This window comes from Penicillium robsamsonii (genome assembly GCF_028829455.1).
Source record: "Penicillium robsamsonii strain IBT 29466 chromosome Unknown utg000003l_segment0_segment0, whole genome shotgun sequence".
In the NCBI taxonomy this organism is placed as follows: Eukaryota; Fungi; Ascomycota; class Eurotiomycetes; order Eurotiales; family Aspergillaceae; genus Penicillium; species Penicillium robsamsonii.
The window spans coordinates 5,065,356-5,085,566 of NW_026643221.1; the positions used below are offsets into that span (position 1 = coordinate 5,065,356).

Consider the following 20,211-nt stretch of genomic DNA (forward strand, 5'->3'; position numbering starts at 1 on the left):
CAAACTCCAATGAACAGAAGCGTTTGCCCTGTGGATTAATCCGGGTTCTACGATGAGCACTCTGCTCTAACAGGAATCGAACAATATGAATGTGGTCATAGCTAGATGCGCGTTGGAAAGCTGAGCAGAAATGCCAATGCTTGGGTATCAAAAGTGGAGAGAAAACCGGGAGTCCTTTCCTTTGAACTCGATACAAGGACTTTTTCAAAATCACCTTTAATAGTTATTCCGTTGCAGCAGGAGTTCCACGGCCGATCTTCTGTTCAATCGGTGACAATGAGTATTCGAGTCCTTCTATGTAATATATGACATACGACTATGAGGAAATGTGACATAGGAATTGAAATACATAGCAAGAGAAGTAAATGTACCCCGAGAATCCAGGTAAAGCACTATCTATGGATTCAGTCAGCTATATCAGTCTACCGTGGCTGTTCCATCTTTCGTATTACATTCTGTAGGTTAGATGGAAGTTCATAGATTCATTCATATAACTAGATACATCCAACCCTAAGATGGAAGCCAACATAACATTTCTGTCGGAATATCGGATTTATACAAAGATAAAAGACACACTTTTCTGTTGAATTGCCAAAAGTGCCAACTTGTCCAAATCTGAGTCGGAGAGCCCTTGGTCATTCTGTTTCTGTGCCCTAATGACCAGGTTTTGCTCATAATGGTGCTCAAAGTCAACTTTGGTATCCCAATTAAAGAGTGGTGAGCTCTCACGGAAGAAATATGGTTGACCGTTCTTCGTAATGAGGTCGAACTTCTGTCGATGTGCGGATTGGTGAGCTGTTATGAATTCCCCTGAGGTTGTCACTGCGACACTACAGTGCCAAGGACTCATGGAAAACGAGTTCTTCTGTGGAATAAGGGGAAAGGACAGCTTCGTCTGCCCTGATGAGGGATGGATGGAGAGACGCAGTGAATCGGGATAAATTTGGCGTACTAGCTCCGCGTACTCCTATAATCCATGAAATCAGACCTGCCATGTTATATAGCTCTCGAGATGACCTACCACCCCGCGTACAATCATTGTCTTTGCAATAATCTTGATCCTCTTCTTATATTGTTTGGGGCTAGCACAATCCTTGGTCACTGGGCTGAATTTTAGATCAATTTTCATGAACTTGTCGTACCCTGCATTGGATTAGCCAGGTGACATTGGATAGACTCGAAAGCCACGCACTGACCATTATAGGTTCTCAGATAATCCTCATCGCTTTTCAAAAACTTATCGACATCAAATCCCGGCCGTCCATACCGTCGATGTACTTCAGCCCTCGATAAAGCACAGAGCTTCACATAATCTGATTTGGAAATGTGCGCGCCAGTGTAAAGACCCAGCATATTCATAATGCGATGGAACCGAATACAAGCATATCCCTTCTCGACAGTGATCTTCCGCAGTCGATTCCCATACTCCCATACCTCCTCATCAGAAATCCCCGTAAGATCTTAAATCCAGAAATCAAATTAGCGTCAAATCCTGTATGTGTATCCGAATGAACAGAATGGTTTAATCTCACCATTGTAGCAGATCCCATCTGTAACAATAACAACAACCGCACCAGGCGGGTAAACAGCCTTAATATCCCGGCATAGATTCACCAACCGTGCCAACCCAAGCTCATCCCCCAAATCCGGAAGCGCACCAAGTACCTTGTCCATACGGTTGTTACTCTTCATTGGAAAGGCAGGTAGAACCATGGGAATCGCCCTGTTGGCTACGATGTGTGTCTGCACGCGTGGCGTGAACGATAACCGACCGAGCCATTCACCGGCTGCAGTTGTGCGCTCATGGGAGCCGTAGCGTTCCACAATGTTCATTATTTCCTCTGCCTTTAGGCGGGTTAATGTGGGACATGTCGCAGGTGCGTCAGGATGGGTGTCAGTAGTGAATTCGGGTTTTGGGGGGACTGGGTGTGGGTTTGAGAGGAAGGATACTTGGGTCTTTGGGGTGGAGGTGATGCAATCTAAAGAGATTATGCCTAGATGGGCGGAGACTTCGACTACCGTCGGTGCTAGCATTTTGATATAGTTCATGATAGACTGGAGTGGGGAGGTTGGAGTTGCAGCTAGGGATTGGGAAGGGGTAAAATTCACTATTCGAATGCACTCGTGATTTATAAGGGGTAGTACCCTCAGAGCTTGTATTGGAATTTGGTGGCTGTTTATCGCCACCTTCCTGGTTTCTTATGCTCTTCGTGGGTTAGGATGTATTCGCCGTCCAACCTTCTGTGTGCTGCCCTATTCCCCGTTATTTTTGTACTTCTGATAACTTCTGTTCGGTGAATTCTTGAATGGATACTATGCTGTTGCACAAGAAAGACAAAACGCTATTATTCACAATCTGACTATACGTGTGCTGAAATCAGTGATGACTCAGAGTATGATTGTTTTCATATGTCCCGATTAGGCATTTGATTAAAGAGCCCCGGAGAGCAATACAAATTATATGAGTAGATATAACATATCGCAGATAAAGTCGTTATTACCTGATCAGTCAAGAATGCCCTCACACTGAAAGGATTTTATGGCTGCTAAACCGACTATTAATACATGATTTGGGCACATTCCATTTCCCGATTAGGCTCGATGTAGGAATACCTTACACGAGAGGTCGCGACAGAGGGTAAACAATAAATGTCTTTGGCGAAAGCTTTTAGGGATAAAGGTAACATGTCGACGTGCTATCTCAATATTTCGACGGCTGAAGGCTGATACATCACAGGAAGTCAAAAAGGTCAAATTTAAATCGCTCCAGCTTCATGACCTAATTATATTCATACCAAGGCCGGGGCATATTCCATTTCCAAACATCCATAAGATTAGTGGCTTCTTTAGGGCAACCCCATTCACAAGAAGTAAGAAGCCTCTTTTTCTCGCTCCCAGCGATACTCCATTCGCTTCGCAGTCTCCACTCCGACTTCGATACCTCCATAATGCGCCGAAACAAACTCTAGCATCACATCAATCCCAGCAGTGATTCCAGCAGATGACCAGATTTCAATTCCAGGTAGTAATGACAGGCCGCCAGATACCACATCCTTGGGAACACTGTCACGCAGCCACCGTTTGTTGTGCTGCCACTTCACCTCGCTCATTTGTTTAGTGATATCGTCGTAGCGAGCTGAATTAGTTGTTACCTGGCGTCCATCCAGAAGCCCAGTCTGCGAGAGGACATGGCTGCCCGTGCAAACCGTAATGATGCTGTGGCGGACATAGGGCGCAACCGCAGTCAGAAAGTCCTGGACCTCCTGCGTGTTGGAGACTTTGACTTCATTGCATGTAGTATTGATGTCGTAAATACGGTTCAGACGTGTCCCCGGGCCACCTGGGATGATCAATACATCGATAGGTTTGATTTCACCACTTCCATCGTCGGCAACATCCCCCGCTTTCAGAGCAGAGATCACGTCAGCGAAGGTACGTTGTGGCAACATTTGCTGGTTGCAAGCTGTATTGATGTTCGAGGCGGGTAGATCAAATCTCCATTTTGCCTTGGCAGGCGGGATTGGTTTCACTGAGACTGGATCGAGAGTTGCGGCTGATACAGTTAGGGTGATGCTCGATGTGTCCGGGTACTGCGTGCGGATGTTGAGAATGTCCAGTGGGGCCGCCACGTCCAGTAATTGGAACCCTGGGAACAATGGAAGGTGGTAATGGAGAGGTCTGAGTGTCATTTTGTGTAATACTCTGTTGGAAAAGCCCCGTGAGATGAGTTGGAGAGAACGTGGTAGTAGGGAGGCCATTCTGAAACAGAGAGGGTCGCGCTTTTTGTTGATTCAGGTGGGCTATTCCAAGGTCAGTTGATGCAATGAACAAGGGAGAATGTATTCATAGATTGATGTGAGGATGACAGCAAAGATAATGTAACACGCAAAACAAGTATATTATGTATGTTATGTGGCTAAAGGATGGTATAATTTAATAATTTAGGCTTAAGATTCGCCATCCTCGAAGACAAGTAGATACACAACATAAGTATCTATTAAAAATATAATGATATACAATAATTTCAGGCCCCCGAAAAGTGAGACCCGACTACAAACAACGCTCCAGTCAAAATGCAAATACCCCCAAACAATTGCGCGTATAGGTAGTCGCCTCCCCGTAACGCGATCAGCTGTCCTGCTATGTAAGGTCCAGTCAGAAGTGGAATGCTATTGATCGTGGTGATCATCCCAACACGCGTGCCGGATTTTTCTGGGTCTTTGGATCCAAAGTACGCATTGGCAGCGGGCAATTGACTTTGCGCACAATTAACCAGTAATCCATATATCGTGGCCCAAATGAACATGCCAACGTGGGTGTGTACACCAATCCACCCTAGAATGGCGATGCCGCAAGGGATCGAGACTGCAATGCAAGTCCTTACTGCGCCCAGCCACCGATCCGCCACGAATGCAGATGCGATGCGGGACGGAACACCAACACCGTTCATCAGGACGAGAAGGAGAAGTGAATCGGATGCAGTAAATCCAGTGTGAGTTTGAGCATATTGTCTAATCTGTAGATATTGTTAATTGTGCCGCCAACGCAATATGAAAGGAATCAAAACTTACATATATGTACGCAAAGTAAATACCCTCGAAGATCAGGAATGAGCCGATCGAAAACAGGAGGTAAGGGCGTTCACGAAACGCGCTGAAATCAACCCAGGGAGGAGGACCCCGAGGTATAATCCGAGACCTGGTAAACATGACAATTATAACGCCGTTGAACAGGATAATGGCCGCCATGATCCGGACAGTCCATGCGAAGCCAATGTTGTTGAAACACTTGTAAGCGACCACTGGGAAAACCATCCCCCCAGTTGCTGCCCCACAAGAAGCCAGAGAAACTGCCATGACTCGTTTGGAGTTGAAGTATGTCGCATATAGCGAGATCATAGGGCTGAAGACAAGTCCGTGGCCAATTCCACTGACGATGCCTTGTGCTAGCCAGAAATGCCATAACTTTGTGCCAAATGAAGTCGCCAATGCTCCAGCAACTTGGAAGAGACATCCCATGGCGATACATGGTCTCAGATAACCCGCGTCCATTGCCCGGCCCGAGAAAGTGGCCAGGAAATGGACGAGGAACATCTGCACCGCTCCGATCCAAGACGCATTTGCCGGGCTGGCATTCAGAGTTTTAACGTAGTATTCCTGGAAGAATCCATACCTATATTGCGTCAATGGGTAAAATTCACATTAGATGTGATAAGGCCCCCTTACGATGTGATATAGCCCCATACATTGAACACAACCAGATGTCCAGTCAGAACTTGGGTCCAGGCCACGAGACCTCCATCGGGGATTTCATTATTCTCAACTTTGCGGTCTTCGTCTAGTTGTTGAGCATCCCGGGGAACAAATAGGGGGGATACTTCAGTGAGAGTAGTGTAGGTAGTGGCCGATGTTGGGTAGGACGAACCGACGGCCGTCGAGCATGCTCCGGCCGCATTGCTCTGGGATATGTCTAAGTGGCCCATGTTGTATGGGGAGGCTCCAAAGAGCAAAAAGAAAATATCTCCCAAGACTCGGAAAATAAAGTGGAAGGTGGGCAGTATATGAGAGTTGAATTCTAAAATATGACTCCTCTGGTGCTACGTTGTGGATTCGATGTACCCGCTCCCCTGCAGAAAGCTTGCAGATACGTTCTGGTTTTTTACAGAGTTCAAGTATGTAGTACTACTGTAGGGAAGAATGCCTTCAAAGTGTGCAGGTGACTTAATAAAATACCGTAAATTATATATCGCTGCAATCGCATGTTCAATATTGATCTTGACGCGGAGGAATAATAATAACATCCGAACACACAGCCCTATTCTGCTGCACATGTCCACGAATTCCTTTGCATTGTATTGACAATGAAATTTGAATACGCCCCAGATGATGTGCCTCAAAAGATTATCGAGGTGTTCAAGCGGTTTTGCTTGCATTCAAGCAAAGATAGCCATCGGAAAGACGTCGGAAGGGTGTTTGAGTCCGTGTCTGAGAAGTTGAAGACCAATATCACGGCAAACCAGCCGATAACCATGGTCTTACCTGCATTTCCATGGAAGAGCCCGAACCAGGACAAAGTCCTGGGAGCCGGGGCTGACCTGGGGGAAGAAATGGGTCTGGCCAAGTTGAATCACCTATGCGAGGAGATCTCAAAGGTCTACCCTTACGGTTCGCGACTAATCCTTATTTGTGATGGACCAGTGTATAATGGTATGGCATTCCTGATCCCCATCTAAGAAGGGTATTACCAAGAGTGAAATAAATAGACTGACGGTGTAGATCTGGTCGGCGTTCCTGACGACGAATATTACGACTATGGCATTGAGCTACGCAAAATCGCCCAAAAGAAACATTTTTCTTCTATCGAGTTCATCCGGCTGATGGACTTGCTGGGGTTAGGAGATGGTGAAAAAATCCCCAAGGCCAATTACCTGCGTCTCGTCCCCGCCTGCAGGGAGAAACTGATGTCACCCACATACTTCGACCCGAGATTTGACATTGAACATGAGTTGAAGACAAATCCAGATACCAAGACAACATATGAGAGCTATTTTAGTCGCATCTCAGAGGATCTAAAATGGGCTAAAGGGGTTGACCCTGTTGTCGTGGCCGACCCGGCGCTCTACGCGGCTGAGGTGTCCAATGTGGCGAAAACGATGATCATGAGGCTCATTGTAAGTTTCAGAGTCATGATATACTTGACGATTTAGGGTTTCTAGAAATCATGCTCCCTGGCTCACTGTTTGCTCAGGCGTATGAAGCCGTCATTAACACCACACTTGGAAAATACATCCGTCTCTCGATTCACCCTTCATTGGGGCGAAATAAGATCTCTATTCCCCTCCTGCAGCAAGGTAACCTATTTGGGGATATGCCGTGGCATGCAAGTGTGGTCGTACTGTCAAATGGGGAGATTAAGACCGGAAAATCACGAGAATTTCGCAAACTATACGAGATCGTTGTGAGGCATGGCCGGCCTTATTACTTCAGAGAGCGGAGCCCGATGTATGAATGGGAGGCAGAGGCGGAGTTTCAGCATGACTATTATGGCTTGATCGTGAAGAACCTTTGCCAGAGAGCTCAGAGGCTTGGTAGAGATGATCGCTTGAAGTTGGCTCGCTTGATTGTGCAGTATCAGACCAAGTCAGTCCGGGTGGAGGGATTTGCAGTGTCGAATGATGTGTAACTGGTTAGATTTCACTTGTTCACTTGTGTTGATAGCATATGTTGGTGGAAAATAGAATACAAAATTCATTGACAGGTGCTGCTTTACAATAACAACAACGTAAAATTAAAGAGCAAAAGGAAGCTTGGAAGGTTCCAAGGTTTATCTTCCAAATTAAGGTGATGGTACCCCACGTTCCTCCATTCGGAACCATGGGTTCTAGGAAGGATATTTAGACCTCATTTTTGTTGTTTTGAGCAGGGAGAGTTGAGTTATTCAGTAAGGCAATCTTTTATTGACGTCCGAGCAGGGGATCTAGTCGGCTCTCTGATCCCGGTCTACACCCGAGGAGACATTTTCCTCTGATTATCTGGTGCTTGGGCCTATTATTTCTAGCTAGTGGGAGGGCAAACATGGTTCTATCGGTGAAGTCTACCAAGATATTGTAACGCTCACTGTTTCTCGCGAGAGTCGTTGGCTATGTCACTGATCTTATAGAGCAGCAGGGAAATACGACACCAAGACAGTCTTCACTAGCTGCATCTATAGCGATACAAATCGGAAAGAGGTCCTCACTATCCCTAAAGAGATGAGCAAGAAGATCACAGCAAAGTAGAAAAATGATGATAGTGTGTATTTTGTTCAAAATGGGTGGGAAGATGTGCCTATACACAAGAGACAGAAGCAGCCAAAGCACTTCAGTCGGAACGATAAATAGAAGTTGGTGTATTCATCTCATTCTTTCTTCTTCTTATCCGACTCCGATTCAGACTTTCCAAACCAGCTCGTCAGCGATACAATCCCACCACTGGCGGCCCGCTCAGTTGAATGGCGACGGAGATCACGCGCTCGCTCCCGCTCAGCCTTATACTCATCCCAGGAGAGATTTGCCGCTGCAGCAGCACGGACTTCCTCCTCTTCCCGGGGAGGGAGGCTCTTGCCTGGCAGTGGGCGGACGGCTGCTTCGCCGCCGTAGGCACGAAGGCCAGTGCGGAAGACCCATTCAACGGCCTCGTCGACGGGGTGATCGAAGATGTAGGGGAGGAAGGGGACAACAGCGAGACCAAGCTATCACAGACAGTCTTTAACATCATATTCACCAATTTACGTTTTCGCCCGAAAGGGAACGGTACATACCCCGACCGGCGTCCAGGTACGAATAAACGCAACCTTGACGTCCTTAACCATCTTCCCAGAATAGCGGACTACACTGTGGATTGTGAATGCGGGCAATCCCATACTTGCGATACTCTGGAATACCGCACGCTTGGCCATGACCATGCGGTAGTCCTCCGCAAGCGGGATCTCGGGGGTCGGCCAGTTTGGTTGCTCATCCTTGGAATCGGCTGAGTTGCCAATCGTCATGTTCCCCGTCATCATGCCCTTGATAATCTGGTTCTGCGAAGGCTGTGTAGCATCCTTGTATGTCTCGCCTGTGGGAGCTAGTGCGTTCCAGTTCCGGAGATAAGCCTTGTAGCCTTCGTGGCCAACATCGCCAAGCAGGTATGACCAGGAGATAGCGTAGGCAGACCGTACAAGCCATGGGTGTGCGATCGGACGGAAGGACTCGCCGATGTCTGAGGTGTAGGCGACATAGCGATGGGCGGACAGAAGGATCGTGCGGATGCGATTGGCGTATGCGGCATAACGGAACGGTGTGTCTGTAGAGTTGACCGAGCTGCCGTCAATCGAGGTGCCCATAGTTAGTTCCTGTTTCGTCTTTTCTTGGCGTTGCGTTGATTTGATCAAGGTGAGTCGGAGTGGGACATATATAGTATGTCATCGACTCAAGCCGGGAAGTAACTAGTTAGTTACCCGTGGACCGCTGTACGGCCTTCTATTTCAGGCTCTCTCCCTTACTCTCCGAGTACGCGACAACAATTTTCTGACCCAAAAAGACAATAGTATAGCAGAGTTAAAATTTCACATACTATTGGGAATAGAGGTCATCGTATAATTCGTCCTCGCTGTCAACCAGTTGTTGCAATTTTGCGGGGAGCTTCTCTCGGACCACAGGCTTATCCAACAGCTCCTGCGGGGGAGACTGAGGTTCATCCTGTTGACGACCGCCCCAAACCATTGCGAAAGTAGTATGATATGGCCAGTTATGAGTTATGTAGTCGTTTTGAACAAAGCAACGCTTATTTGCGTGCCAAATGACGGGAAACCAAGGCGAAAGGGGTATATAAAACAAAAAATGTGAAGGAGAACGAAGACAAGCTATGCAGGGGAGGAAACAAGTTATTATTAAAAGATTCCCATATTAACCGCACACTAAAGCCGGAAGACACAGCCATAGCCGGGATATACAGCATTAGCTGTGGGATAGGTCTCCCCGAGGTTCCCCTCCGAGGTACTGTTGGTATCTTCCGGGTCGGGATCTGGGGTAGAAGTAATCTACGGGATATCTCAAGGTTGAACTCAACATTTATTGTCCATAATCAAAGCTTTCAATCGAAGGGTTATCCCTCGTCGGGTTTCAACCAAAATTGTCGGTGTTTTCGTGTTATAATTGATCTTCATATGCCAATGCACCCGTGACGCTCGTTCTGGGGAGGTCACATGATATCGGATACAGCCGGGTGGCCGAGCGTCCTTACCTAATCCACAGTCCCGAAGTCATGTGAACTGACTAACCAAATAAGGAAAGGCGGTATCCGTGCCGACCTCGTCGTCTGGTCCAAGCCTGAGGATTCCGTCCACATCGCTGCCAATTAAACCTCTCGCTGTACCGCAATTCCAACCCTACAAAATGGTTGTCTACTACCAGATCGCCGGCAAGAAGGTCGGCTCCCACGTCGTAAGTTTTCCTCTCTCCAAAAATGCCGCTGCGCGCTCGCCATCCCTTTCTCTTCGCGCTTCGTGCGGGTACTTGTGAAACATGAAAGTTGACCGGGACCTCTCCACCCTCTCATTAGCTCGCCATGGCCACCCTCGGCAGCATGTTCGCCGGTTCCTGGCTCGCCATGTCCGGTGGTGAGAAGCCCAAGACCGCTCAGGGTCCTCCCATCAATGCCTCCTCCAAGGATGAGGAGAACTTCGTCCAGTATGTTCAACACCATCGCGGAGAACAGAGAACCGCCGACCACAAATTGGATCTCAATATCAGCCCCCGAGCGGCTTACTGACTTTTTATCCTACAGGAACTTCATGAAGGAGGTTGATGGCGGCGAGAAGAAGCCCGCCGCTGGCCACTAAACCACCCCTCGATACGGTTTATATTGATGGAGCGGTTGAACATGAGCAGCTAGGATTCTAAATTCAAACAAACTGCCTCCGCTCTGTGCCATTTCTAGCGCGCAACGATGTGTATCCGCCCTTCCGCGTCGTTTTTTGTGACCACGTTTTTTTCCCAGGAGCTACACGGACCGATTTTGGGATGTCGGCGGATGAGGTTGATTGATCTGTACATAGGAGGCGTGTACGCTGCATAGAAAATTATCCTCTTGACACTGGTTTTTTGGGTCTGTTCTTGTTGAGCAAGATCAATCGCAGAAGAAAGACGAGTGGTGCGATTGCTTTACCGCAATCCCCCACCGGGTCGCTCGGAGTCTGTTCTTGACAAGAGCCATCTGTTGACTTTCACTCTAGCATGAGCATGACTCTCTATAGCTCCGACCGGCTTGCTTGTTCAGTCGGTGGGAGCGCTGTAGCAATGAGGGAGCGTAGAGCAAAACGAGAAGATGTAGATGGAAAATAGCATTGAACAAGCATTCTCTAAAATAAAATAAAAACCACGCGATCTTCATACCCGACCTCCATACACGATCAATGACCTTCTAAGTTAAACAATCCAGGTGCTACCTACTTAACTCAACCTTAGAACCCGCTCAACGGCTATCCCGAAGTCTCCAACACCTCCGCCGCAACCCTTCTACCTACTACTTCACTCTCACAACAACCAAAAATTCAAAAATGAAACCTCTCCCATTCCCATTCACCTTGAACATCGGCACAGACATCGTTCACGTCCCCCGAATAACCCGCCTCCTCACCCGACCCAACTACCTCCCCCGATTCACGCGCCGCATCCTCTGCGACCAAGAACAACATGACTTCCACACGCGCTTCAGCGAAGTCCTCAAATCGCGTGCCGTACACCACCAACATCCTCCACCCGTGCCAGCAGACATAACACGCTGGCTAGCGGGACGTTTCGCGGCGAAAGAGGCAGCGCGGAAAGCGGCGCCATCTGGTGCGGCTTCGATTGGCTGGAAGGATGTCATGGTCCGGGTTCAGGAGGATGGGGGAAGATTTGGCGAGGGTGTGAGTCGGAGACCTGAGATTGTTTATCTTGGAAAGGCACTGGATAAGGATGCGGGTGAGGGAAGGGTTGCGAAGTTATCGATCTCGCATGATGGGGAGTATGTTGTCGCTACTGTATTGGCTGCTGGATGAATTGTTGGGTCTATCGGGCTCTGATTTGTTGGATGAACCTCATGGCATTTCTGCAGTTGGCTCAGCGCCAGACGGCGAGCAGCTACTTGCCTGGTACACATGCTGTGATGGTTTCAGTGGGGAACTAGGCAACTACTGATGAGCTACCTGAGGGGGCGCATCCTCTTTCTATGGAGAGTTTAGAGAAGGTTAAGGCTTTGACATGATCTGCCACCTAGTTCAGGATCTGGCTCAATGCTTGCAACTAGGTGATGCCCGTCAAGGCACGTCTACAGCTCGAATGGCAACGCGCTGCACTTAGGGACATCATCGTGTTTGATATCCGTACTTCGCACGCTTATTCAGCGAAACCTGAGTAGATGGGATAGCCTCGAAAATTGGAAGAAACATACAAGCGTATATTGAACGAATCAATCATGAAAACAAAGGTCCAAAGTCCAAGAAATTGTGTATTGAAATATCGTTATTTATAGAGTAGTTGTTACCTTGTGCTATAAAGCGGCATCGAAATCCTTATCGTCTATCGACTTTCGACCTTTTGACTCCCCGACGTAACTGGCATATTCCATATTCTTCAGTAGGACATCCTAAACAAACGTGAGTGTGAAATCTTGTCACTGGTAATAGTAATAAAACATCTACACCTATCCCTGTTCCTCTCACAGCTTGGTCTTCACTTCGGATATTGTGTTAACCAGTCGCAGTGACATATCCATAGAACATGCCATTCTCGCATCACAGCCATTCGGGCCAATTCTGCCCTGGCCATGCTCAAAACTCCCTGGAAGATATTATTAAAACTGCTATCGACAAGAAGATGCAAGTTTTCTGTCTGACCGAACACATGCCCCGCCATAAAGAAGATTTCTACCCCGAGGAAGTGAGTAAGGACAAATGCACTGCAAGAATTCTGAATTAACCAATCATTCAGTTCGAATCTGGCACTACAGAAGAAACCCATGCAGAAAACGAAGCTGCTTACTGGAAGGAAGCAGTCTCTCTCCGCAAGAAATATGCCTCCCAGATCAAGATCATCATTGGCTTCGAGATTGACTGGATCCGACCCGCCTCCAAAGATTTGATCGAGCGCTCACTTTCACGGTTTCCCTTTGAATTCTTTATTGGCTCGGTTCACCACATGCACACCATGCCAATCGACTATGACCGATCTATGTACGAGCAGGCTCGAGAGCAAGCCGGCGGAACAGATGAGCGACTATTCGAGGACTACTTCGATGCACAGCTGGATATGTTGGAACAACTCAAACCGCTCGTTGTGGGCCATTTTGATTTGATTCGTCTAAAGAGCGATGATATGGAGCGCAGTTTTACTACCTGGCCTGGTGTCTGGAGTAAAGTTTTACGGAATTTGGACTTTATTGCCTCGTACGGTGGTATGCTGGAGCTCAATTCGGCTGCGTTGCGCAAGGGAATGACTGAACCATATCCCAAGGCGGAGATTTGCAAGGTAATAATGCAGTCTTTCGTTATGTATCTTGCGACTAATTTGATGATTTTAGGAATTTGTGGCGCTCAAGGGTCGCTTCTGTTTGTCTGATGACAGTCATGGTGTCGACCAGGTTGCTTTGAACTTCCGCCCTGTGCTTGACTTTTTGGATCGGGCTGGTATTTCAACGCTGCATTATCTACAATTGGGAGCGTCGGGGTCATCTCCTGTGCCCGATGCTCGGTTCCCCAAGACGCAAATTGCGGAGGTTACAGTGGAGGACGTGAGAAAGATGGCATTTTGGTCATGATTTAATGATCTATGCTGTATATTGATGGGATTTTGCTTTTTATTCTCTGATGTATCTACTATCCCGAGGTCAGAAAACAGCGGGTTATCATCTCGCTTTCTCCCCCATTGCCCGCGGGGCATTCAGGGAACAAATAGGAGAATATTTTAGTCTGATCTCTACATAATATTGTACGAGATTCAACCCATTTCGACCATGTGGTACTCACAAACGAGTTCCCCCTTATGCAGATCATATCCTATGTTGTACGGCCTGGGGCTTTTTTTAGTTATTACCAGGTATTCTTGGCTGTTTCCAGCTGTTTCCAAAGCCAACATACATTGTCTAGAATTCCTTAAGAGTTTTCGGGGTATTATACTCTTGAAAAAATTGATATTTAGTACATGAGTAGACTATAATAGTAATATAAAGCGATGGATGTAAAGGGCAAAAAAACACATTCGTCCTGTCCCGCCCAGGGAAAAAGTGGATAATCTGCCCCTCCCCGAGGTCCCGTTCCTTTTCTCTTCAACTCTCATATTCATCCATATTACATTCAAAATGGGCGTCGAAAAGAAGACTTTGGTTGAGGGTAACGGTGTTGACTACCCTAAGAAGGGTGAGCACGTTGCCATTCACTACACTGGCTGCTTGTATGATGCCGAGAAGGCCGACAACCACTTCATGGGCAACCTGTAAGCCTCTCCCACCTCGATCTTATATCAGACGCTAATATACCCTCAAACAGCTTCGACACCTCTCACAAGCCTGGCCGTGGTCCCCTTGCCACCCCCATCGGTGTCGGTCGTCTCATCCGCGGTTCGTTTTCATTTATCTGAAGTCTTGAGACAAGTAGCTTCACCCAGCTTGCTAACTTGATTAGGTTGGGACGAGGGTGTTCCCCAGATGTCCCTCGGCGAGAAGGCCATCCTGACTATTAGCTCGTGAGTTACCGTTTTGAACTTTCCTTTGCGCTTTTGCGCTGATCGAACACTGCTAATATTCGATTCTCGACAGTGACTACGGCTATGGCGACCGGTACGTACCAACCAACCAAGCTCGATGCTGAATCAACATATTGTGTTTTCCGCGATAAGTTGGATGCCTCACACCTCCAACTTGCTCTTTTGGATTTGATTCTCCCTGTGAGCTTTGTGCTGACGTCAAATCGTTATAGTGGCTTCCCCGGCCTGATCCCCGCCAACTCTAAGCTTGTCTTGTGAGTGACCCATCTCATTTCTTACTCCATTCATACGAAGCTATAAAGAACAACTAAACTAACTGTTCGCAGCGAGGTCGAGCTCCTCAAGATCGGCACCAAGAGCGTTTAAATCAATCGCCATTCCCGACTTTCCGGCCAGATATAAGATATGCAAATACCAAACGAGAAAAGAAAAACCACTTGGATCGTTCCTGCTCGTCTCATATGGTCGACAGGCTACTTGGATAGCAAAATCAAAGCAAGGTCTCTTTGCTGTCCATTGGTTTGACTCGTTACCCAACGAACAAAGTCATATGGACTAGCACATGTCTGCCATCTGTTCCCCTTATATATGCACGTACCGTAGATGCTAGCCTAACTTACCTCCTCCACGTCACCGCGCGATGCTATTGATATAATCAGTCCCATCGACCCGGTATGTGTCAGCCTCGATATAACTGTCATTCCAGGGTAAGCGGAACACAAAGTTCGTCGCACGGGACGAATACTTGGGCCATTTGGCAACACCAGAAACTAGAAGGCAGTCAGCTTCCAGGCAGTAGAATCAAGCCGCACGTGTATTCTACTAACCACCATTTCCGTTGGGGTCCAGGTCCGCCACAAATGACATCCACATTCGCGCTGCCATCTGTCCCAGTTCCAAGCGCGCAGGATCGATTCCGAGCGGTGTGATGGTCTGCACTGGGTTTGCAAAGATGAACGGGATCTGTATAGCCCGATCCAAGTGTCAGTTCATCTTGCAGGCTAGAGACCTACGTAGTATCCAAGACCAGGCGGATTACCACGTACCTCTGCAAAATGCTGCACCCCAATCATTGTCGAGCCATTCAACGCCGCCACATCCCATCTGTACGAATATACCTTGTCGTGCAAGGTGGCCATACGTTGTGCCAGCATGCGCCGTGGGCCTACCATGGTCAGATCCCCGGCTATGGATTCGTAACGCTTGTACATGAGTCCCAGCGAGGGCCAGGTAATATTACCCCAGCCATAGGGGCAGCCAAAGGCGGGAATGTTGGGGTAATAAGATAGCAGCTGGGTAGCTTGTGAACGGTCGAGGACCCAGCGCTTGGATGCTGTGATGCTCGCTTAGCACGATGCATAATATCGGATGGTAAGCATGTGATGTAACAGCACTTACTAGTCAATTTATTGATACAGTCCTCATCGGTGTTTGTGCCTGTTGTCCCGAAACTGGTGCCCTCATCGGTATTCGTCCCTATCAAGATGGGTACCCGAGCCAATTTGCCTTGTCTATAGCTGATCTGAGGATACTGGGCTATGAATGAGCCGTCGATGGTAGCAAACCATTCTAGGCCCTCGTTTGCAATGTTATAGAAGGCTTCGTAGGGAAGTTCACGGAGACATCTTAGGGTGTTCGTTGAATTGGTGCATCTGGTCATAGTATATCAGGTTAAGTTTACAGAAACTTGTTCGCCATAGACTTACCTGGATCTCTCGACGATTCGGTTGTACATTGGCTGGTGCCATTCTGTTCCGTTGTATGGGGGCCCGACAGCGTTTCCAGAATCCATGATTGCTAGTCGAGCTTAGTCCGGTGGTTATAAAAAAATGGTAGGGTTGGACTATACCAGCTCTGAAAAGACCCTCATTATCGCCATTGTTAGTCACCAGATGGGCTCCGACACTGTATGCACCACTGTATATTCGAGAATAAACATATGATATACGCAAAATGTATTTCCAATGACTCACGCAGATTCGCCCCAGATAGTGATTTTGTTAGGATCACCACCAAGCATTTTGATATTCTTCTTCACCCAGCGCATAGCTGTACGCTGGTCACGCAGTGCTAGGTTCGTGTTTCCTTCAGCCTAGAATCGATGTCAGTCTCGAGAATCTGCCGCATCCGAATCTGTATATAGTGCCTCTGCCTTACCCTCACTTCTTCCGAGTCAAGGAATCCGAATGCTGCCAGACGATAGTTGATAGAAACACCCATGACTGGTTTGCCGTTCAATGCGCTCTGTTCAACAATATAGCTCATGTTATATCTGTAGACAGTGTGGCGCAAGGTTAACCACTACCATCGAATATTCTTTCCAGGTATGAGTATTCATACCCAGCCCTATATTCCTCGACCAACATACCTCGGATCCGCAGTGGCGCCCTGTGTCCACCCACCACCGAAAATCCAAATCATAACTGGAAGCAACCCGTAGTTCTCGTCGACATTAGGTCGGATTATATTCAAGTTAAGGCAGTCTTCATTCAAAGTGATTAGGCCCTTATTCACCAAGACGGTGGTATCGGATCCATACGCAGGACAATCGTTGCCATACTCCGTAGCATTGTAGTATACTGACTTGGAAGTAGTGCTGAGTTCTGCTGTAGGTAGTTCATAGGTACCAGAATCACTATCCTTAGATGCATAGGCGCTCTTGAGCTCGGCTGGTGTGAAGCGGATTGGCTTGTTGGCATATTTGATGCCTAGGAAGAGATCCTGATTGAACTCTGGAAGAGAGCGGCCTACAAAGATGGTCTTTGGGCCTCTGTTGCTTGTTGACAGGGTTGCTGTTGGGGGATTCGATGTGGTCCCTGTTGGTTTGGAGAGAGGGTTGGCTATTGCCCCCGGAATTATAGAAAGGAATAAGACCGAAAGTAGCATCGAAGTAATTGTCATTGACCGCATCTTTCAAAGTTCGAAGTTCGAGAGCCCAACCGGGCAGAGAGTCAGAAAATCATCACCTTTATATAGTTCGTTCTCGGTCTGCCCCTTTGACGGGAAATTGTATCACAATTAAAGCTACCCCACTATCAACAGTCTGTCTATCATTGGGGATGAGCTGTGATCTTTGGTGCCCCGGGTGCTCATAGGTGGGAAAATGAAGGGGAAACTCCGGGCCAAGGGTGGAGTGTGACTGATCTTTCCGTCAAGATTTGGCTATACTTGCACAGAAGTAGTCAACGGTAGTCAGAAATATTCAAGTTCCTTTACAGAATGATACAGCTGAATAAAGAGGAAAAAAAGACGCTTATCGACTACAAGGCGAGTAGTCTATTTGGAAAATATTGTTCTAAATAGTGGAGCATCAGGCTAAAAGCCCATGGTATAGAAAACAGTAGCAACAAGAGCGTTGAAGATATTATACATCCAACATGCCAAAGAGACGAGATGACAAGAGGAATGCTTCCGTTCAGTTCAAAGCAAGACAATTCCATCACGCAATAGCCTGGCTATTTGATACATTGGCCGAATATCCAATCGGGTCAATGAGCTGTATGCAAATGGCAAGATAGCGTCTAAGATGCATCCTGTTCTATATCAACTTCTCATGCATGTGTACTCGCCAAATATTGTGACTTGGGATTAGAAAATGGTAACGCCAAAGTGGGAACAAAAGAACCTCGCTCAGGGGAAAGAAAATGGGCGAAGAGAAGAAATGCAAGATATCTTGAACTCCGAAGAATACACACACGCGGAGACTCTTATTATGTACGCTTGGAAATTCAAACACATTACTCATCCTTGACCCGATCACCATAGGCAGATGAACTGGAGCCCGCACCAAATCCAGTCGCACGAGACCTGCTCGCTGCCACCGCCGAAGGGTTGTTGTATTGGTTAGATGAGGATGAGGATGAGGTGCCCTGCAGCTCAGACCTCCGCGATGCACCCTTGAGCGGGCTAGGGGAGTTCCGTCCATCTACCATCCCATCGTCTAGCTCAATCAAGTCGTCCATCCGCCACATATTGCGACCCCTGCTGCTGCCCTGCTGGGTGGGTGGGCCTTGCTGCAGCTCATTGATTCCGGCTTTGGCGCGCGTTGCTACCTTGCGAACCCATCCCTCAAAAGCCCCGCCAATGTTCTCGAGGCCAGTCGATGCATTGGATGTGACAGTGGATAAGGAGTCAAAAGAAGCCTCCAGGGCATTACCTGGGGTTTGTGCCGGTGCGAGATTCGGCATGTGCTGTGCGAAGAACCGGGTGAAACCATCTAACGCAGGCCCCGGGCCAGTTGAGGTGGGGTCAAGCGTTCCCACCCCAGTGCCAGACAGTTGGATACTACTGCGCTGGCGGCGATGCCGAGGACGAGCGGGGTATGTCGTTTTGGGTTTGGGCTGATCGCCGTTCGGTCGAGTCCGTGGCAGTATTTCAGAGGATGAAGGTGGAGGTGGTGATCCGGTAGGAGACGGAGGAGTGAATGTTTCTCGGTAAAGATCGGGAGGTTCTGCGTCTGAATAAGATATCGATTTTCGACGTGTACGGGGAAAGAATCCCAATGCTCTTCGAGGAACACGGCCAATTTGCACTGGTCCGGAAAACCCATCCATATGCACCCATGATTCATGTTTCCAAGCATGATTTCCATCGACCCCAGACACGGTTGCAGGCGTATCCTGCTCAATTGAGGTATTATCGGTAGAGGCAGCCATGGGGGCGATCGAGCTGTCACTGGGGTCTTCGTCATTGTTGCTCAAAAGATCCACAGGCTCCTTGAGAATAGGTCGGCCTTTCACGGAGCATGCATCGACTGGTAGGAGAACAGTGTTTCTGCTCTGAATGTTGTCGTTGGGCCAGAAACCGTTCGCCTTCCGAAACACTGCAGCCTGGCAGCCATATTTGATCGTCACACCGGTGATAGTGTCTGTGGGTTGCACTTTGTGGATATAGGCTAAAGCGTCTTCTTCATGCTCCGGCTCAAACGCTTGGTATGAAATGTCGCCAGAATCGCGTCTTTTGTGAGGGAACGTACGGGTTGCGATCGGATCACTATCAGCGAGAAGCAGCGCTTCTCTCTTTTTGGCCTGCACCAAAGCCTGTCGCTCCTCCTTTGTCCCAGTCCCGAACTGCGGAGCGGTCGGTGCTGATGGACCCCACGTCGGCCTGGGGGTACTTTTGATATATACGTCAGACCGAGACGGTTTCCTTCGCGTGTGTGATTTTGCCACACTATTCGGAGCGACTCGTCCAGCATCACTTCCCAATACTGAAGATGCCAAGCTTTGGAGAGAGGACCACGAGGAGTCCAGAAAGTCCGCGGCACCTCCCGACGACGAGGCCTTTGATGATCCACTCCAAGGGAACGATGTTGGCCCACTCCGAGAACTACGGTTGATCGGTTCGGTCGCGCGTGACGGGTGCTTCATTGGAAGTGGTGACGCTCCACGGGATGACAATGGCGAAGGAGTCGCTCCGCGGGACCGGGTCGTTCCTCTCTCGGAAGGGGCGAGAGTCGTTGACAATCCCGAAGAAAAGGGTTGGGGGTCGTCCTGGGAGGAGTTCGTAACATTATTGTCGTCTTCGTCGTCCATGAATGAAACTAAGCGGCGAGGGCGCGATCGAACCGTGGAGGTTGAAGTTGTGCTTGCGCTGAGTGCGTTGGAGCTTGGGGAAGCATTGTCATAGCTATTTTGAGAACTCATTCCTGTAAAATGTAGCAAATGGGTCTAAGGATGCAAAATAAAAGCCCCCTTAGAAGTGTGTACCGCCAAGGCACCAGTTGCCATCAGAGTTGATCTAAGAGAGACCCATTCGTCATCCACCCCCGGACTGGCATTCGTGGCCTTTTGATTGGGAAGACGGGCAGGAAACGTCTGATCATATAGCCAGGGATTCCAAAATATAAGGTAAAGAGTTCCAACGCAAACCCTTTGGAAGGTATGGAAAACAAGAGAGTTGAGGGAGGATAGGCGATAGGAGGCCAAGGAGGCGTGACGATAACGACCCGC

At 48.2% G+C, this 20,211-nt stretch overlaps 11 protein-coding genes across 11 annotated transcripts; 5 read left to right on the plus strand and 6 right to left on the minus strand.

Annotated features, from left to right (window-relative positions):
* Positions 1 to 223: 223 nt before the first annotated feature.
* On the minus strand, positions 224 to 2,206 carry N7447_006684 (isocyanide synthase family protein; the record flags this gene model as incomplete). Its single annotated transcript, XM_057230946.1, has 6 exons — positions 224 to 294; positions 577 to 967; positions 1,022 to 1,143; positions 1,197 to 1,460; positions 1,533 to 2,108; positions 2,146 to 2,206. Coding segments are annotated over 6 exons (1,485 nt in total), but the record flags the coding sequence as incomplete, so codon positions are not given.
* Positions 2,207 to 2,861: 655 nt separating this feature from the next.
* On the minus strand, positions 2,862 to 3,689 carry N7447_006685 (uncharacterized protein; the record flags this gene model as incomplete). Its single annotated transcript, XM_057230947.1, has 1 exon — positions 2,862 to 3,689. One exon carries the CDS (start codon positions 3,687 to 3,689, stop codon positions 2,862 to 2,864), a length of 828 nt encoding a protein of 275 aa, XP_057086037.1.
* Positions 3,690 to 4,024: 335 nt separating this feature from the next.
* On the minus strand, positions 4,025 to 5,482 carry N7447_006686 (uncharacterized protein; the record flags this gene model as incomplete). The annotated part of the gene is made up of 3 exons (XM_057230948.1): positions 4,025 to 4,516; positions 4,572 to 5,172; positions 5,226 to 5,482. 3 exons carry the CDS (start codon positions 5,480 to 5,482, stop codon positions 4,025 to 4,027), a joined length of 1,350 nt encoding a protein of 449 aa, XP_057086038.1.
* A 378-nt stretch (positions 5,483 to 5,860) lies between these two features.
* Positions 5,861 to 7,182, plus strand: N7447_006687 (isocyanide synthase family protein; the record flags this gene model as incomplete). The annotated part of the gene is made up of 3 exons (XM_057230949.1): positions 5,861 to 6,206; positions 6,276 to 6,670; positions 6,748 to 7,182. 3 exons carry the CDS (start codon positions 5,861 to 5,863, stop codon positions 7,180 to 7,182), a joined length of 1,176 nt encoding a protein of 391 aa, XP_057086039.1.
* Positions 7,183 to 7,896: 714 nt separating this feature from the next.
* N7447_006688 (uncharacterized protein) lies at positions 7,897 to 9,241 on the minus strand (the record flags this gene model as incomplete). The annotated part of the gene is made up of 3 exons (XM_057230950.1): positions 7,897 to 8,229; positions 8,299 to 8,839; positions 9,093 to 9,241. The coding sequence occupies 3 exons, from the start codon at positions 9,239 to 9,241 to the stop codon at positions 7,897 to 7,899; spliced, it is 1,023 nt and encodes a 340-aa protein (XP_057086040.1).
* A 672-nt stretch (positions 9,242 to 9,913) lies between these two features.
* Positions 9,914 to 10,359, plus strand: N7447_006689 (ATP19 family protein; the record flags this gene model as incomplete). The annotated part of the gene is made up of 3 exons (XM_057230951.1): positions 9,914 to 9,961; positions 10,080 to 10,207; positions 10,305 to 10,359. The coding sequence occupies 3 exons, from the start codon at positions 9,914 to 9,916 to the stop codon at positions 10,357 to 10,359; spliced, it is 231 nt and encodes a 76-aa protein (XP_057086041.1).
* Positions 10,360 to 11,076: 717 nt separating this feature from the next.
* On the plus strand, positions 11,077 to 11,559 carry N7447_006690 (holo-ACP synthase; the record flags this gene model as incomplete). The annotated part of the gene is made up of 1 exon (XM_057230952.1): positions 11,077 to 11,559. One exon carries the CDS (start codon positions 11,077 to 11,079, stop codon positions 11,557 to 11,559), a length of 483 nt encoding a protein of 160 aa, XP_057086042.1.
* A 721-nt stretch (positions 11,560 to 12,280) lies between these two features.
* N7447_006691 (histidinol-phosphatase) lies at positions 12,281 to 13,316 on the plus strand (the record flags this gene model as incomplete). Its single annotated transcript, XM_057230953.1, has 3 exons — positions 12,281 to 12,439; positions 12,491 to 13,027; positions 13,080 to 13,316. The coding sequence occupies 3 exons, from the start codon at positions 12,281 to 12,283 to the stop codon at positions 13,314 to 13,316; spliced, it is 933 nt and encodes a 310-aa protein (XP_057086043.1).
* Positions 13,317 to 13,856: 540 nt separating this feature from the next.
* Positions 13,857 to 14,626, plus strand: N7447_006692 (FKBP-type peptidyl-prolyl cis-trans isomerase; the record flags this gene model as incomplete). The annotated part of the gene is made up of 6 exons (XM_057230954.1): positions 13,857 to 13,990; positions 14,044 to 14,114; positions 14,179 to 14,239; positions 14,313 to 14,333; positions 14,473 to 14,514; positions 14,587 to 14,626. The coding sequence occupies 6 exons, from the start codon at positions 13,857 to 13,859 to the stop codon at positions 14,624 to 14,626; spliced, it is 369 nt and encodes a 122-aa protein (XP_057086044.1).
* A 264-nt stretch (positions 14,627 to 14,890) lies between these two features.
* On the minus strand, positions 14,891 to 17,170 carry N7447_006693 (putative triacylglycerol lipase (LipA); the record flags this gene model as incomplete). The annotated part of the gene is made up of 9 exons (XM_057230955.1): positions 14,891 to 15,030; positions 15,088 to 15,223; positions 15,307 to 15,593; positions 15,659 to 15,912; positions 15,967 to 16,057; positions 16,110 to 16,177; positions 16,234 to 16,352; positions 16,418 to 16,532; positions 16,629 to 17,170. 9 exons carry the CDS (start codon positions 17,168 to 17,170, stop codon positions 14,891 to 14,893), a joined length of 1,752 nt encoding a protein of 583 aa, XP_057086045.1.
* Positions 17,171 to 17,997: 827 nt separating this feature from the next.
* Positions 17,998 to 19,905, minus strand: N7447_006694 (putative LysM domain protein; the record flags this gene model as incomplete). The annotated part of the gene is made up of 1 exon (XM_057230956.1): positions 17,998 to 19,905. The coding sequence occupies one exon, from the start codon at positions 19,903 to 19,905 to the stop codon at positions 17,998 to 18,000; it is 1,908 nt and encodes a 635-aa protein (XP_057086046.1).
* Between the last annotated feature and the right edge of the window lie 306 nt (positions 19,906 to 20,211).